The 14,432-nt window shown below is 39.8% G+C and overlaps 1 protein-coding gene across 1 annotated transcript in view; it reads left to right on the top strand.

Annotated features, from left to right (window-relative positions):
- PON3 (paraoxonase 3) overlaps positions 1-14,432 on the top strand; it is a 33,805-nt gene that overhangs the window by 2,477 nt on the left and 16,896 nt on the right. The window contains exon 3 of the mRNA XM_082846103.1: positions 12,290-12,345. Within this exon, the coding sequence (XP_082702229.1) occupies positions 12,290-12,345 (56 nt within the window). The remainder of the gene's footprint in view (positions 1-12,289; positions 12,346-14,432) is intronic.

Below are 14,432 nucleotides of genomic sequence, written 5' to 3' on the forward strand. Positions count from 1 at the left end.
AACCGACTGAGTTTTTTTTTTTTTAATTAATTGAAAATCCGTAGCTGGATCCCTAATCACTCAAACTGCAGGCCTTCTTTTCCTGTCTGAAATCTACTTTACCTTTCTGTCATTTCCTCCCTCATGCCCCCACCTATAACCAGCTCTTCTTCTAGACTTCTCCTAAGCATGGTACCCACATTGTCAAAGAGACTCAGTTCAAAATTTAGCAACCATTTGTTGTCCCCTCATCGCTCACTGTTTCATGTGAGATATGTTGGCCTCTCCTGGGCCGCCACACAGAGCTGATCTCATTTACTCCTTACTGCCTCAACTGCTTATTCTGGCTCCAAGTCTTTCACTGTCCCTGACAATACTACTAGAAAAACAAAATTCTAGCTAGATTCTGTTCACCGTTCTGGGAATGTGTTCTTTCATTTTCTCACCTTTGCTCATGAAATTACCCCCAATGATTTCTTCATCTCTGCTGGCTGAAATCAGCTGGAAACTCCTCTCGTACCTCTGAACTCTCACAGCACTCTGAAACTCTGATTCACTTGTGACACCTACTAAATGCTTTATTTTAGAGCCAGCAGTGTTCTTTCTTTCTCTCACAATCAGACTGTAAACCTCCTAGGGTCAGGGACTGTGATTTATTTCAGTATGTGACAGGATGAAAGCATAGTTTATTGTGACATAAGAGAGAGATATATATATATTATATATTATATAGCTCTCCAAGATATGTTACTAATATATATATATGTATATATTTTTTCTGATATACATATATACATCAGAAAAAATAAGAGCCCTTTTGATTTTAGTTTTCTGTCTTTTTTCCCTCTCAACTTCTAAAAAAAGAAGAGAAGTAGCCTGGTCCTTGTGCTCACTGGTCTTAGATGAGGTCTGTGCTGCCAGCTAGAAAGCAGAATGAACTGATGACAAACTAATTCCTGAGTTTGGTTTTTAAAAACCTGAGCTCCTTCAAGGGATTCTGATGGAGATGGGAGAAGAATATGTGGGTTTTCTGAATAACAGGGACCTTTGCCCCATTCTGGGGGAAGATCAAGACCTAGGAAGGAATGGTTAGAAAGTATCTTTAGGGAGGCTGAATCCTTTATACCGTGTGTCACAGCCCGAGCAAAGGTTATATGCGCACACACGCAGGACGTGGAAGTGGCAAAACTGTCTAAGTTAAAGGGACCACATGGGCTTGGCAGTGAGTAATTCAGTGGTGACTAGCGTAGAATAAAGGCCAGATGGACTTTCCCAAATATTTGGCTTCGTTTTAAAATTCACCACCTATGGTATCTGCACAACCCTGGCAGAGAGACTCAGGTTGAATTTCCCTCCAATTTAGTGGAACGTGGGCTCAGGGTCAGATTTAATTTGATTTAAAAAATAAGGAAATATAACATTTAATCATTTGTTCACTGTCTTGTGGAGTAATATTCATATTGACTACACATATATCTCTCAAAAGATAAGAGCCCTGCCAAGTAATTTAGAGGGGTAATTAGACTAGATCATTTCTGATATCTAGTCCAACTCTCAGATTGTATGATTCAAACAGACTTGAGAAGTTAAAACTAGAGCAGAAGAAAAAACTGTCATTTCACTTCTCATGTCTGTTGGCCTGTGTACATTTTATATTTGTAGAACTAAACAAGTGAGAATGATCATGGGTCATTTGTCAGTAGGACAATATTGCTATATATCTAAAAATAATAATACTGCCTTATCAAAGGCCTAGTGTCTATGAGCTTTCTGCTGGGTCCTTTGGAAACGTTTACATCATCCTCACAACCACCCTATAAGGTGGGTGCTGCCATCTGTCTTTGTAGATTAGGAAACTGACACCCAGAAGAATGAAGTTACTTGCCCAGTGGTCCAGAACTAGAGGGTGACAGGCCTAGATTATGAGCCAGAGCAGTTTTCTTCTATGCCTTTGTACTCTCTGTTGTGTAACACTGCCTTTCTTATCTACTGACAGCACATTTTTATTATGAAGCTTCAGGGAAGTATGATAGCAGCAGAAAACAGAAAATCTGAGGTGCAAAAAGGTGAAATATTAATAAATAGAGCTGACCGAGACAAGGCAGGCTAGATATTGAAATAAAGCTCACTAATAAGATAATACTCGCAAGACCCAACTATTCCAGAGTGAAAGCTTTATGAAACAATGGAAAACACTAAAGGATTGAAGGCAGGGTGTGGTAGGTAGGCAGTAACAGAGCTGGGGAAAAATTCTGATTTGTGTTTTCTTCAAGACCTAGAGTTTTGTGGTTAATTTTATTGGTGAACAAACTCTTCTTTTTTTTGTTTTCCTTCCCCAGTATTCTTTCTGGGAAGAAAGGTTGAAAGGTGAAATAATTCTAACCTCCAAAAACCGTACCTAAAGATCTTTTTGTGTTAAGTTCATCCTTTTTCCAAGGCTTTGAGGCTCAAGGATTGTCTTAACTAGGAAGTCGTTTGGTTAATCAAAGCTGCACTTGAAATATGAATAGCTTTATCAGTTTGCCCTTGGCAGGATTATCAAGTAGACAGACAGCCATTGTATGTGGTGTCTTCCTATCTTCCCCTCCATCTCTTTTCCCTCCTATAGCTTCCAGCTTCTCCAAGATATGTTTCTACTCCACGGTAGGTTCCATTTGTTTTCTTAGCTGGCTTTCAGAACCTTCTCTCCAAGATGTGAAATGAGGATAATATTACTTGATAGTAATTTGGTGTGACATTCTTTCAGGATGTCTGTAGAGAACTATTGGAGGCCAAAGAAATGAAGTTATGCCAACTAATAGGGTTGACAGATTAAAAGGCAGTAGATGCCTATTTGTAAGCCTTGTTTTAGACTTGGCAGTGGGGTTTTAAGGTTAGTTGTGCACAGGTTAACGAGTATGTGGAGGGGACTCGGGGGCGGGTTCCTGGGGACTCTTACTCCCACAGGTGCCACTGTTTCTGAGATGCATTCAGCCATCATGCAGATGCAGTGTAGGTGGGGGAGGAGGGCAAAGGAGGGTCAGGAGTAAAGTACAGTCAGCTACTAATTCTTTTCCACATCTGAGTGCAAAGCACCAGCTTCCCTATCCTCTGGGTAGAGCAAGTAAAGACAAGCCTAGTCCCTTTGGAAAATGCCCACTCCTATTGCAGGTGAATTACTGAAGTGGTTAATGCTATCATGGGAGATATGCGACATGGTGTATGGAAGATAAAAAGACCAAACCAGAGAGTATACAACTCAGGACATCTTCTACTCAGAAATTAACACACACTTGTCAATAATTTAACCTCAAGACAAGACAAAGTTCAAGAAACTAAAGCAGTGTATCATTTTTAGTCAGCATACCAGCTTTTACTGAAAGCTTTTACAGTGAAAAGGCAGGTATTATATTGGGTGCAAGCATACCGTACTGAATAAAACCTGGTCCTTGTTTCTAGGAAGCTTACTTTCTAGTAGGACATTAACAAATGCAGGAGGTCGCAGCCCAAGTGTGGAAAATGTCATGGTGGATGCAGTCACAGGTGACTGTATTAGTACATAAAATGGATGCTGAAGCCAAGAGAGGTTGAAAAGGCCGAGAAGGTAGCATCCAACTCATCTTTAAGAGCCCGTGATACTCAGCCCAGTGGAGGTGAGGGTGGTGTGAGAAAGGTGTGAGTTGCCAAGAAGCACGAAGCAGCATGTGCTCAGGCATGCAGGTGAGTAAGTCTGGCACGTTTTAGGAACTGCCGACAGAAGTACTGCAGCACACCTGGAATGGAGAGTGAAGAGTGGGAGCCACAAGAATTGAGACCAGAGCCTCAATTCTGTGGAGAATTTGGGATGTATACTGCCAGCCCTAGTGGACCATTGGTGGGTTTTAAGCAGGGGCATAACAAGATCAACTTTGCAATTTAAAAAGATGACTGTCAACAGTGCAGAGAATGGTTTTAGGGGAGCAAAGCTGACCCATTTGGAAGCTATTATAGAAATCCAGGAGGGAGTTCTAGAGCTTGAAAGCCTTGTGATTAGTTAGACTGGGGGAGTAAGGAAAAGGAAAGCATCAAAGATAACTCCAAGGTTCCTACTTTGTGTACTTGGGGGATAGAAGTGTCATCCACGGAAACTGAAATATAGAAAATGGAGCAGATTCAAGAGAGAAATTTCCAGGTCAGTTTGAGACATGTTGAGTATGAGAAATGAAAAGGCCAGGTAGAAATGTCTAATATACAGGTGAATACAGAGGCCTGGAAATTGGACTTGATTTAGAGATTGGAGAATCAAGAGCATGTGAGTGGAAGCTGAAGCCATGGGGCTAGAGTCAATGATGCAGGTAGGATGAGTACTCTGCCCCTAGAAACAGCCAAGGGCAGGTAGAGCCTGGGGAGTATCCACATCCAGGATGGAGGTGGGAAGGAGATCGGGCAAAAGGAAACCAAGAAGTGATTGTTTAGAGAAAAAAAAGTGAGAGAAAAAAGTTTGTTCAAAAACTAACCCACCCATATTCAACATGATTTTTAAAATTGCTTTATTCATTTTGCTGGATTCTCCCGAAGTCTATTTTACTCCATGTAGAAAAAGCACTAAATCTTTCAGGCCATCAAAATACCATATATAGGTAAATCTTGATAACTGGATTGCTTAGAAAATGGAAAGCTCTGATTAATGTAATTATTAGGTTACTGGTTGGGGATTAGTTTCAACCTTCAGCATAATCAACATGATTAAATCTCTGTCCTCCAGTTTTCAGTGCCTATTGTTTATTATTCTGTTGATTCAAATTTGCATTTTCTTTGGCTTTGTTCCACTTTTCTTTCCCCTGTTCTCCTCTATCCTCTCTCAATTGCCTTTTGACACACTAATAACCCATTACCTTAGGTAACCATTTTCCCATGTATTCCATTTACTATAGCTGTGCAACAAACTACCCCAAAACTTAGGGACTTGAAAGGACAATAGGACTTCCCTGGTGGCACAGTGGTTAAGAATCTCCTTGCAGGGGACATGGGTTCGATCCCTGGTCCGGGAAGATCCCACATGCTGCAGAGCAACTAAGCCTGTGCGCCACAACTACAGATCCTGCTCTCTAGAGCCAGCGTGCCACAACTACTGAGCCCACGTGCTGCAAGTACTGAAGCCCTCACGCCTAGAGCCCGTGCTCTGCAACAAGAGAAGCCTCTGCAATGAGAAGCCCATGCACCACAACGAAGAGTAGCCCCCGCTAGCTGCAACTAGAGAAAGCCCATGCACAGCGACAAGACCCAACGCAGCCAAAATAAATAAATACCCTGTTTTTTTAAAAAATAAAAAGGCAATAGTTATTTTGCTTATGAGTTTGCAGTTTGGGCAGGGCTTAGTGGAGACAGCTCATCTCTGTTCCATTTGCGTCAGCTACGGTGACTGAAAGGCTGGGAACTGAAGTCATCTGAGACTCCTCCAGACCTCTCTCTGCACTGTGTGGTCTCTCCACAGTCTCTCTTCTGTAGCTTTAAAATACCAGACTTCTTATTTTTAGGTTCAGGGGTCCCAAAGTACATGCCTTGAGAGAGAGAGAAAGCAGTGGCAGGTTTGGTTATGACTTTACCTTGTATGTCAGGTGGCATCACTTCCTCTTCATTCTGTTTGTCAAAGCAGTTAGAAAGGTCTACCCAGGTTCAAGCAGAGAGGATACAGATGTAGCCTCTTAATGGAAGAGTATGAACATCACATTTTAGGACGAGCATGTGGGGAGTGGTTCAAGATGGCAGAGTAGAAGGACATGTGCGCACTCCCTCCTGCAAGAGCACTGGAATCACAACTAACTGCTGAGCAATCATCCACAGGAAGACATGGGAACTCACCAAAAAAGATACCCACATCCAAACACAAAGGAGAAGCCGCAATGAGGTGGTTGGAGGGGCGCAATCACAATAAAATCAAATCCCATAACTGCTGGGTGGGTGACTCACAAACTGGAGAACACTTATACCACAGAAATCCACCCACTGGAGTGAAGGTTCTAAGCCCCACATCAGGCTTCCCAACCTGGAGCTCCAGCAATGGGAGGAGGAATTCCCAGAGAATCAGACTTTGAAGGCTAGCAGGATTTGATTGAAGGACTTTGACAGGACTGGGGGAAATAGAGACTCCACTCTTAGAAGGCACACACAAAGTAGTGTGTGCATCAGAACCCAGGGGGAAGGAATAGTGACCCCATAGGAGACTGAACCAGACCTACCTGCTAGTGTTGGAGGGTCTCCTACAGAGCTTGGGGTGGCTGTGGCTCACCACGGGGACAAGGACCCTGGCAGCAGAAGTTCTGGGAAGTACTCCTTGGTGTGAGGCCTCCCAGAGTCCACCATTAGCCCCACCAAAGAGCCTGTAGGCTCCACTGCTGGGTCGCCTGAGGCCAAACAACCAACAGGGAGGGAACTCAGCCCCACCCATCAGCAGACAAGCAGATTAAAGTTTTACTGAGCTCTGCCCACCAGAGCAACACCCAGCTCTACCCACCACCAGTCCCTCCCATCAGGAAACTTCCACAAGCCTCTTAGATAGCCTAATCCACCAGAGGGCAGACAGCAGAAGCAAGAACTACAATCCTGCAACCTGTGGAACAAAAAACACATTCACAGAAAGATAGAAAAAATGAAAAGGAGAGTACTATGTACCACATGAAGGAACAAGATAAAACCCCAGAAAAACAACTAAATGAAGCAGAGATAGGCAAACTTCCAGAAAAAGAATTCAGAATAATGATAGTGAACATTATCCAGGATCTCGGGAAAGAATGGAGGCAAAGATCAAGAAGATACAAGAAATTTTTAACAAAGACCTAGAAGAATTAAAGAACAAACAAACAGAGATGAACAATACAATAACTGAAATGAAAAATACCCTAGAAGGGATCAATAGCAGAATAACTGAGGCAGAAGAACGGAGAAGTGACCTGGAAGACAGAAGGGTGGAAATCACTGCCGCGAAACAAAATAAAGAAAAAAGAATGAAAAGAAATGAAGACAGCCTAAGAGACCTCTGGAACAGCATTAAATGCACCAACATTCACATTATAGGGGTCCCAAAGGAGAAGAGAGACAGAAAGGACCCCAGAAAATATTTGAAGAGATTATAGTCCAAAACGTCCCTAACATGGGAAAGGAAATAGCCACCCAAGTCCAGGAAGTGCAGAGAGTCCCAGGCAGGATAAACCCAAGGAGAAACACACTGAGACACATAGCAATCAAATTGACAAAAATTAAAGACAAAGAAAAATTATTCAAAGCAACAAGGGAAAAATGACAAATAACATACAATGGAACTCCCATAACGTTAACAGCTGATTTCTCAGCAGAAACTTTACAAACCAGAAGGAAGTGGCATGATATATTTAAAGTGATGAAAGGGAAGAAACTGCCACCAAGATTACTCTACCTGGCAAGGATCTCATTCAGATTTGATGGAGAAATCAAAAGCTTTACAGACAAGCAAAAGTTAAGAGAATTCAGCACCACCAAACCAGCTCTACAGCAGATGCTAAAGGAACTTCGCTAAGTGGGAAACACAAGAGAAGAAAAGAACCTACAAAAACAAACCCAAAACAATTAAGAGAATGGTAATAGGAACATACATATCAATCATTACCTTAAACATGAATGGATTAAATGCTCCAACCAAAAGGCACAGGCTTGCTGAATGGGTAAAAAAACAAGACCCATATATATGCTGTCTACAAGAGACCCACTTGAGACCTAGGGACACATACAGACTGAAAGTGAGGGGATGGAAAAAGATATTCCATGCAAATGGAAACCAAAAGAAAGCTGGAGTAGCAATTCTCATATCAGAAAAAATAGACTTTAAAATAAAGACTATTACAGGAGACAAAGAAGGACACTACATAATGATCAAGGGATCAATCCAAGAAGACAATATAACAATTGTAAATATTTATGCACCCAACATAGGAGCACCACAATACATAAGGCAAATGCTAACAGCTATAAAAGAGGAAATCGACAGTAACACAATAATAGTGGGGGACTTTTAACACCTCAGTTACACTAATGGACAGATCATCCAGACACAAAATTAAGGAAACACAAGCTTTAAATGACACAATAGACCAGATAGATTTAATTGATATTTATAGGACATTCCATCTGAAAACAGCAGATTACACTTTCTTCTCAAGTGCACATGGAACATTCTCCAGGATAGATCACATCTTGGGTCACAAATCAAGAGTCGGTAAATTTAAGAAAATGTAAACCATATCAAGCATCTTTTCCGACCACAATGCTTGAAAGATTAGAAATCAATTACGGGGAAAAAAATGTAAAAAACACAAACACATGGAGGTTAAACACTACATTGCTAAATAACCAAGAGATCACTGAAGAAATCAAAGAGGAAATCAAAAAATACCTACAGACAAATGACAATGAAAACACAACAATCCAAACCCCATGGGATGCAGCAAAATCAGTTCTAAGAGGGAAGTTTATAGCAATACAATCCTACCTCAAGAAACAAGAAAAATCTCAAATAAACAATCTAAGCTTACACCTAAAGGAACTAGAGAAAGAACAAGCAAAACCCAAATAGTAGAAGGAAAGAAATCATAAAGATCAGAGCAGAAATAAATGAAATAGAAACAAACAAAACAATAGCAAAGATCAATAAAACTAAAAGCTGGTTCTTTGAGAAGATAAACAAAATTGATAAACCTTTAGCCAGACTCATCAAGAAAAAGAGGGAGAGGACTCAAATCAATAAAATTAGAAATTAAAAAGGAGAATTTACAACAGACACCGCAGAAATACAAAGCATCATAAGAGACTACTACAAGCAACACTATGCCAATAAAATGGACAACCTGTAAGAAATGGACAAATTCTTAAGAAGGTATAACCTTCCAAGACTGAACCAGGAAGAAATAGAAAATATGAACAGACCAGTCACAAGTAGTGAAATTGAAACTGTGATTAAAAATCTTCCAACAGGGCTTCCCTGGTGGCGCAGTGGTTGACAGTCCGCCTGCTGATGCAGGGGACACAGGTTCATGCCCCGGTCCAGGAAGATCCCACATGCCACGGAGTGGCTGGGCCCCTGAGCCATGGCTGCTGAGCCTGCGTGTCCGGAGCCTGTGCTCCGCAACGGGAGAGGCCACAACAGTGAGAGGCCCACGTACCGCAAAAAAAAAAAAAATCTTCCAACAAACAAAACTCCAGGACCAGATGGCTTCACAAGTGAATTCTGTCAAACATTTAGAGAATAGCTAATACCCATCTTTCTCAAAATCTTCCAGAAAATTGCAGAGGCAGAAACACTCCCAAACTCATTGTATGAGGCCACCATCACCCTGATACCAAAATCAGACAAAGATACTACAAAAAAAGAAAATTACAGACCAATATCACTGATGAATATAGGTGCAAAAATCCTCAACAAAATACTAGCAAACAGAATCAAACAACACATTAAAATGATCATACACCATGATTAAGTGGGATTTATCCCAGGGATGCAAGGATTCTTCAATATACTCAAATCAACCAGTGTGACACACCATATTAACAAATTAAAGAATAAAAACCATATGATCATCTCAATAGATGCAGAAAAAGCTTTTGAAAAAATTCAACACCCATTTATGATAAAAAACTCTCCAGAAAGTGCTTATAGAGGGAACCTACCTTAACATAATCAAGGCCATATATGACAAACCCACAGCAAACATCATTCTCAATGGTGAAAAACTGAAAGCATTTCCTCTAAGATCAGGAACAAGACAAGAATGTCCACTCTCACCACTATTATTCAACATAGTTTTGGAAGTCCTAGCCACAGCAAGCAGAGAAGAAAAAGAAATAAAAGGAATACAAATTGGAAAAGGTGACACAAACAGATGGAGAGATATATCATGTTCTTGGATTGGAAGAATCAACATTGTGAAAATGACTATACTACCCAAAGTAATCTACAGATTCAATGCAATCCCTATCAAATTACCAATGACATTTTTTACAGAACTAGAACAAAAAATCTTAAAATTTGTATGAACAAACAAAAGACCCCTAATAGCCAAAGCAATCTTGAGGGAAAAAAATGGAGCTGGAGGAATCAGACTCCCTGACTTCAGACTATACTACAAAGCTAAAGTAATCAAGACAATACGGTACTGGCACAAAAATAGAAATATAGATCAATGGAACAGGATAGAAGCCCAGATATAAACCCACACACCTATGGTCAACTAATCTATGACAAAGGAGGCAAGGTTATACAGTGGAGAAAAGACAGTCTCTTCAATAAGCAGTGCTGGGAAAACTGGACAGCTACATGTAAAAGAATGAAATTAGAACACTCCCTAACACCATACACAAAAATAAACTCAAAATGGATTAAAGACCTAAATATAAGACCAGACACTATGAAACTCTTAGAGGAAAACATAGGAAGAACACTCTTTGACATAAACCACAGCAAGATCTTTTTTGACCCACTTCCTAGAGTAATGGAAATAAAAACAAAAACAAACAAATGGGACCTAATGAAACATAAAAGCTTTTGCACAGCAAAGGAAACTATAAACAAGACGGAAAAAACAACCCTCAGAATGGGAGAAAATATTTGCAAATGATTCAATGGACAAAGGATTACTCTCCAAAATATATAAACAGCTCATGCAACTCAATATTAAAAAAACAAGCAACCCAATCTAAAAATGGGCCGAAGACCTAAATAGACATTTCTCCAAAGAAGACATACAGATGGCCAAGAGGCACATGAAAAGCTGCTCAACATCACTAATTATTAGAGAAATGCAAATCAAAACTACGATGAGGTATCACCTCACACTGGTTAGAATGGACATCATCAGAAAATCTACAAACAACAAATGCTGAAGAGGGTATGGAGAAAAGGGAACCCTCTTGCACTATTAGTGAGAATGTAAATTGATACAGCCACTATGGAGAACAGTATGGAGGTTCCTTAAAAAACTAAAAATAGAATTACCTTGTGACCCAGCAATCCCACTATTGGGTATATACCCAGAGAAAACCATAATTCAGAAAGACACATGCACCCCAATGTTCATTGCAGCACTGTTTACAGTAGCCAGGTCATGGAAGCAACCTAAATGCCCATCGACAGACGAATGGATAAAGAAGATATGGTACATATGTACAAAGGAATATTACTCAGCCATAAAAAGGGATGAAATTGGGTCATTTGTAGAGACGTGGATGGACCTAGAGACTGTCATACAGAGTGAAGTAAGTCATATATCGTATATTATTGTGTATATGTGGAATCTAGAAAAATGGTACAGATGAACAGGTTTGCAAGGCAGAAATAGAGACACAGATGTAGAGAACAAACATTTGGACACCAAGGGGGTAAAGTGGGGTGGGGGGTGGTGGTGGTGGGATGAATTGGGAGATTGGGATTGACATATATACACTAATATGTATAAAATAGATATCTAATAAGAACCTGCTGTATAAAAATAAATAAAATAAAATTCAAATTTAAAAAAAAGAGCATGTGGCTTTGATACATCCTGTTTCTACCATATTTGTAAATTACAGTTTACCACACTCAATAACCATTGCCTTCATTTCACCCTCAATGCTGCCTGCTTGGGTTCACATTATATGTGGGTCTATCTCTCTACTAGAAGCTACGAGAGCCCCTTTTTCATCCTGTTCTTAGTCATATCTTACTTATCATATGCCTCTTCCCATAGAAAAATGCTCATGACCAGCTCTCAGTGAGAAAAAGATCTGACTAAAATCTTTCAAATTCAATTATTTCCAATAGTTCATCCTAAGATCTATTGGTTTTATAACAGAGAACAGTTACTCAGTAATTTCCCAGTATGATAGGAGAAGGATAGATTTTTCAGGCCTCAACAAGTTGGAGAGGAGAAATACTTGGCAGAAAGGCCTTTAAGAGAGCTTCGCAGTGAGGACTTTCCAAATGTTATCACTTGGTCTGTAGATAAGTATTCTGTGGGGAATAAAGCTGAATCTCTTAGGACATACCCTGAGAGTTTTTATTTAAAGAATAAATCTAGGATATGAATTTATTTTATAGTTATTTGCTTTTTTTCTCCTGAAAATGGACTTCTAAAAAAAAAAGAATTTAGTATTTCAAGAGTCTGGCTCAGGTTTTAGTGGAGTGTATCATGCCTGTGGCAGTCCTGAAAGTTAATATAGTTTCCCAAGTAAATAGTTAAAAAAGTTAAGGTAGTTTCCAGAAGTTGTTCAAAGTCTTGACTATGTGTGAGATTTACTTTTTAAGCCTTTGTACATGCATCTTTCTGATCCTCTGCTTCTTTTGCAGAAAATGGCTCTGAAGATATTGACATACTTCCTAGGGGGCTGGCTTTTATCTCCAGTGTGAGTATTTTCCATGTCCCTCAGATGCTCATGTCAATAGCTGCATGGACAGTACATTAATGTTGCCGACTACAGCTGCCAGATAGATCCCTACACATTCATCCTGCCCATGGGTAAACTAGTCAACTAAAAAAGCCAAAATGGGATTCCAGAAGGCTAATTAAGATACCACGGAAATGCCAGGCTTGCCTAACCCTTTGTGGGCAGCTCCCTGTGGGCAGTTATATACCCAGTAGTGTCTCAATAAATGTATATTGAATTCCATTAGATTCCTAGACGAGGCACCAGATTTGCTCAGCTGTTGTTCATCCTCATCATCACCCTATTTGCTGGGCCTCAGCTTCTGGAAATCATCTTCTCACTAATTAGTATTCCTCTCATCATGCCTTCCTATGTTTGGAGCTCAGTAAATGTTTGTGGATTGAACGTTAATCATGTTACTCAATACAAAATCCTGAGCATTTTCCATCTTGGATACCTTGCCTTTCAAAGAGAAGCTCTTTCAAAGAGGAGCAGGGAAAAACCTGCATTTTATTCTCAATACAACCTTCACAGGTTTGGGATGATGAGGAAGCTATGTGAAGGACTGAATTTCAATAAATTACAATGTATATGTTTTGAAGATGTTGAAAATTATCATGTACTTATTAAATCAGTTGCATTTGGAACGGGACCTAGGATTTTGAAAAAAGTAGATTGACTACATTTCCAATGTGAATTCTGATTGCTGGAATTGCATGCTCTAATATTCCATTTTGGCCAATAAAATACTACCAAATAACATAAAATTTTTAAATCTATATCTTTTTGGCCAGAAACAGGGCATATAATATAATATAATATTCCTTAATGGCCCCAATTTCTAATTTCTTAAGTATAGTCAGGGTCTCATTTGGATTTTAAATTGCTGCTGCTGGTGGTACATGTGAGGGTGGGAGGGTGGGTGGGAGGGATTTTATTTCTTTAGTTTTCCTCCAAAACCAAAAATAAAACAAAGCTGTCTAGAAAAGCTTTTTCTTTGTTGACTTAAATTACCTATTGTCAATTTAGATTTTCAATGTTATGCCAAATAGACCTTTAAAAATAATTACTTTACAGCTAGGAGATTTCTTTGCTATTAGGAAATAATATTTGTAGTTCCTACTATCTGTTTCTTTTCTATTTTCACTAGAACTAAGTGTACTAAATTCTTGCTATTCAGAAAGTAGAGATTTTCATCACAAATAATTCCATGAGAAATGTTAGCTCTTTTTGCAAAATAACAAACAACTCATTCTTATAGGATAATGTTCTTTGCTTATTTTTAATCTTTCTGTACTGCAATAAATTGAAGTCCTTGTTCTTGGTTACCTCCTACTGCCCTTTCTTGCCATCCTAGAACATGTTTGGAAGATGCTGATTTAGAGAGTAATTCTGTGCGATAGATATCTTTAGTGTATTTAGAGGTGCCAAGCAGGCTATTGCTTCCTTACCTTGGGACTTGGCATGCTCTTTGCCTGCAAGATTACTCCCTTCTTCAATGTTATTGACTAACTCCTAGTTCTCTATGAGGGCTCATCGTAGTGGCACTTTAATTCCTCAGGAAAATCCCTAACACTCTCTTTCTGGGCAAGGTGGCTCTTTGATGGTCCTACAGGTTCCCTGTGGTTAGGGTCTTAGATGCCACACCATATCTGATACACTTGCTCGGTGCTGCCTCCCTGGATTTCAATCCTTTTGAGACCAGGACTTTGGAATGTACATTGCCACACTAGCATCTAACATACTACCTGGCATACACAGGTGCTTGACTACTTACTGAATGTATGTACTGGTGAATGAGGGCAGTGGAGGAGTTCCATGCCTGTCCACATGTACCTGTAGTCTGTTGGTGGAAATAAGATGTCTGCACATCCAGGTGATTTTCACCATTTTCAGTAGTGAATGGTATCAAAAGAATTGCTTGCAATCACTTGCCACAGATTCTTACCCAACTGCCTTAAACAGAAAACAAGGCAAGTGTGAAGCCATTTCTTAGAAGAGTTTCATTCATCATGATGCTTAATGTAGGCCAAGTTTGTTTGCCATGCCCTATCCTTATTCCCCAA

Source organism: Leucopleurus acutus (assembly GCF_964270905.1).
Source record: "Leucopleurus acutus genome assembly, chromosome: 9".
Classification (NCBI taxonomy): domain Eukaryota; kingdom Metazoa; phylum Chordata; class Mammalia; order Artiodactyla; family Delphinidae; genus Leucopleurus; species Leucopleurus acutus.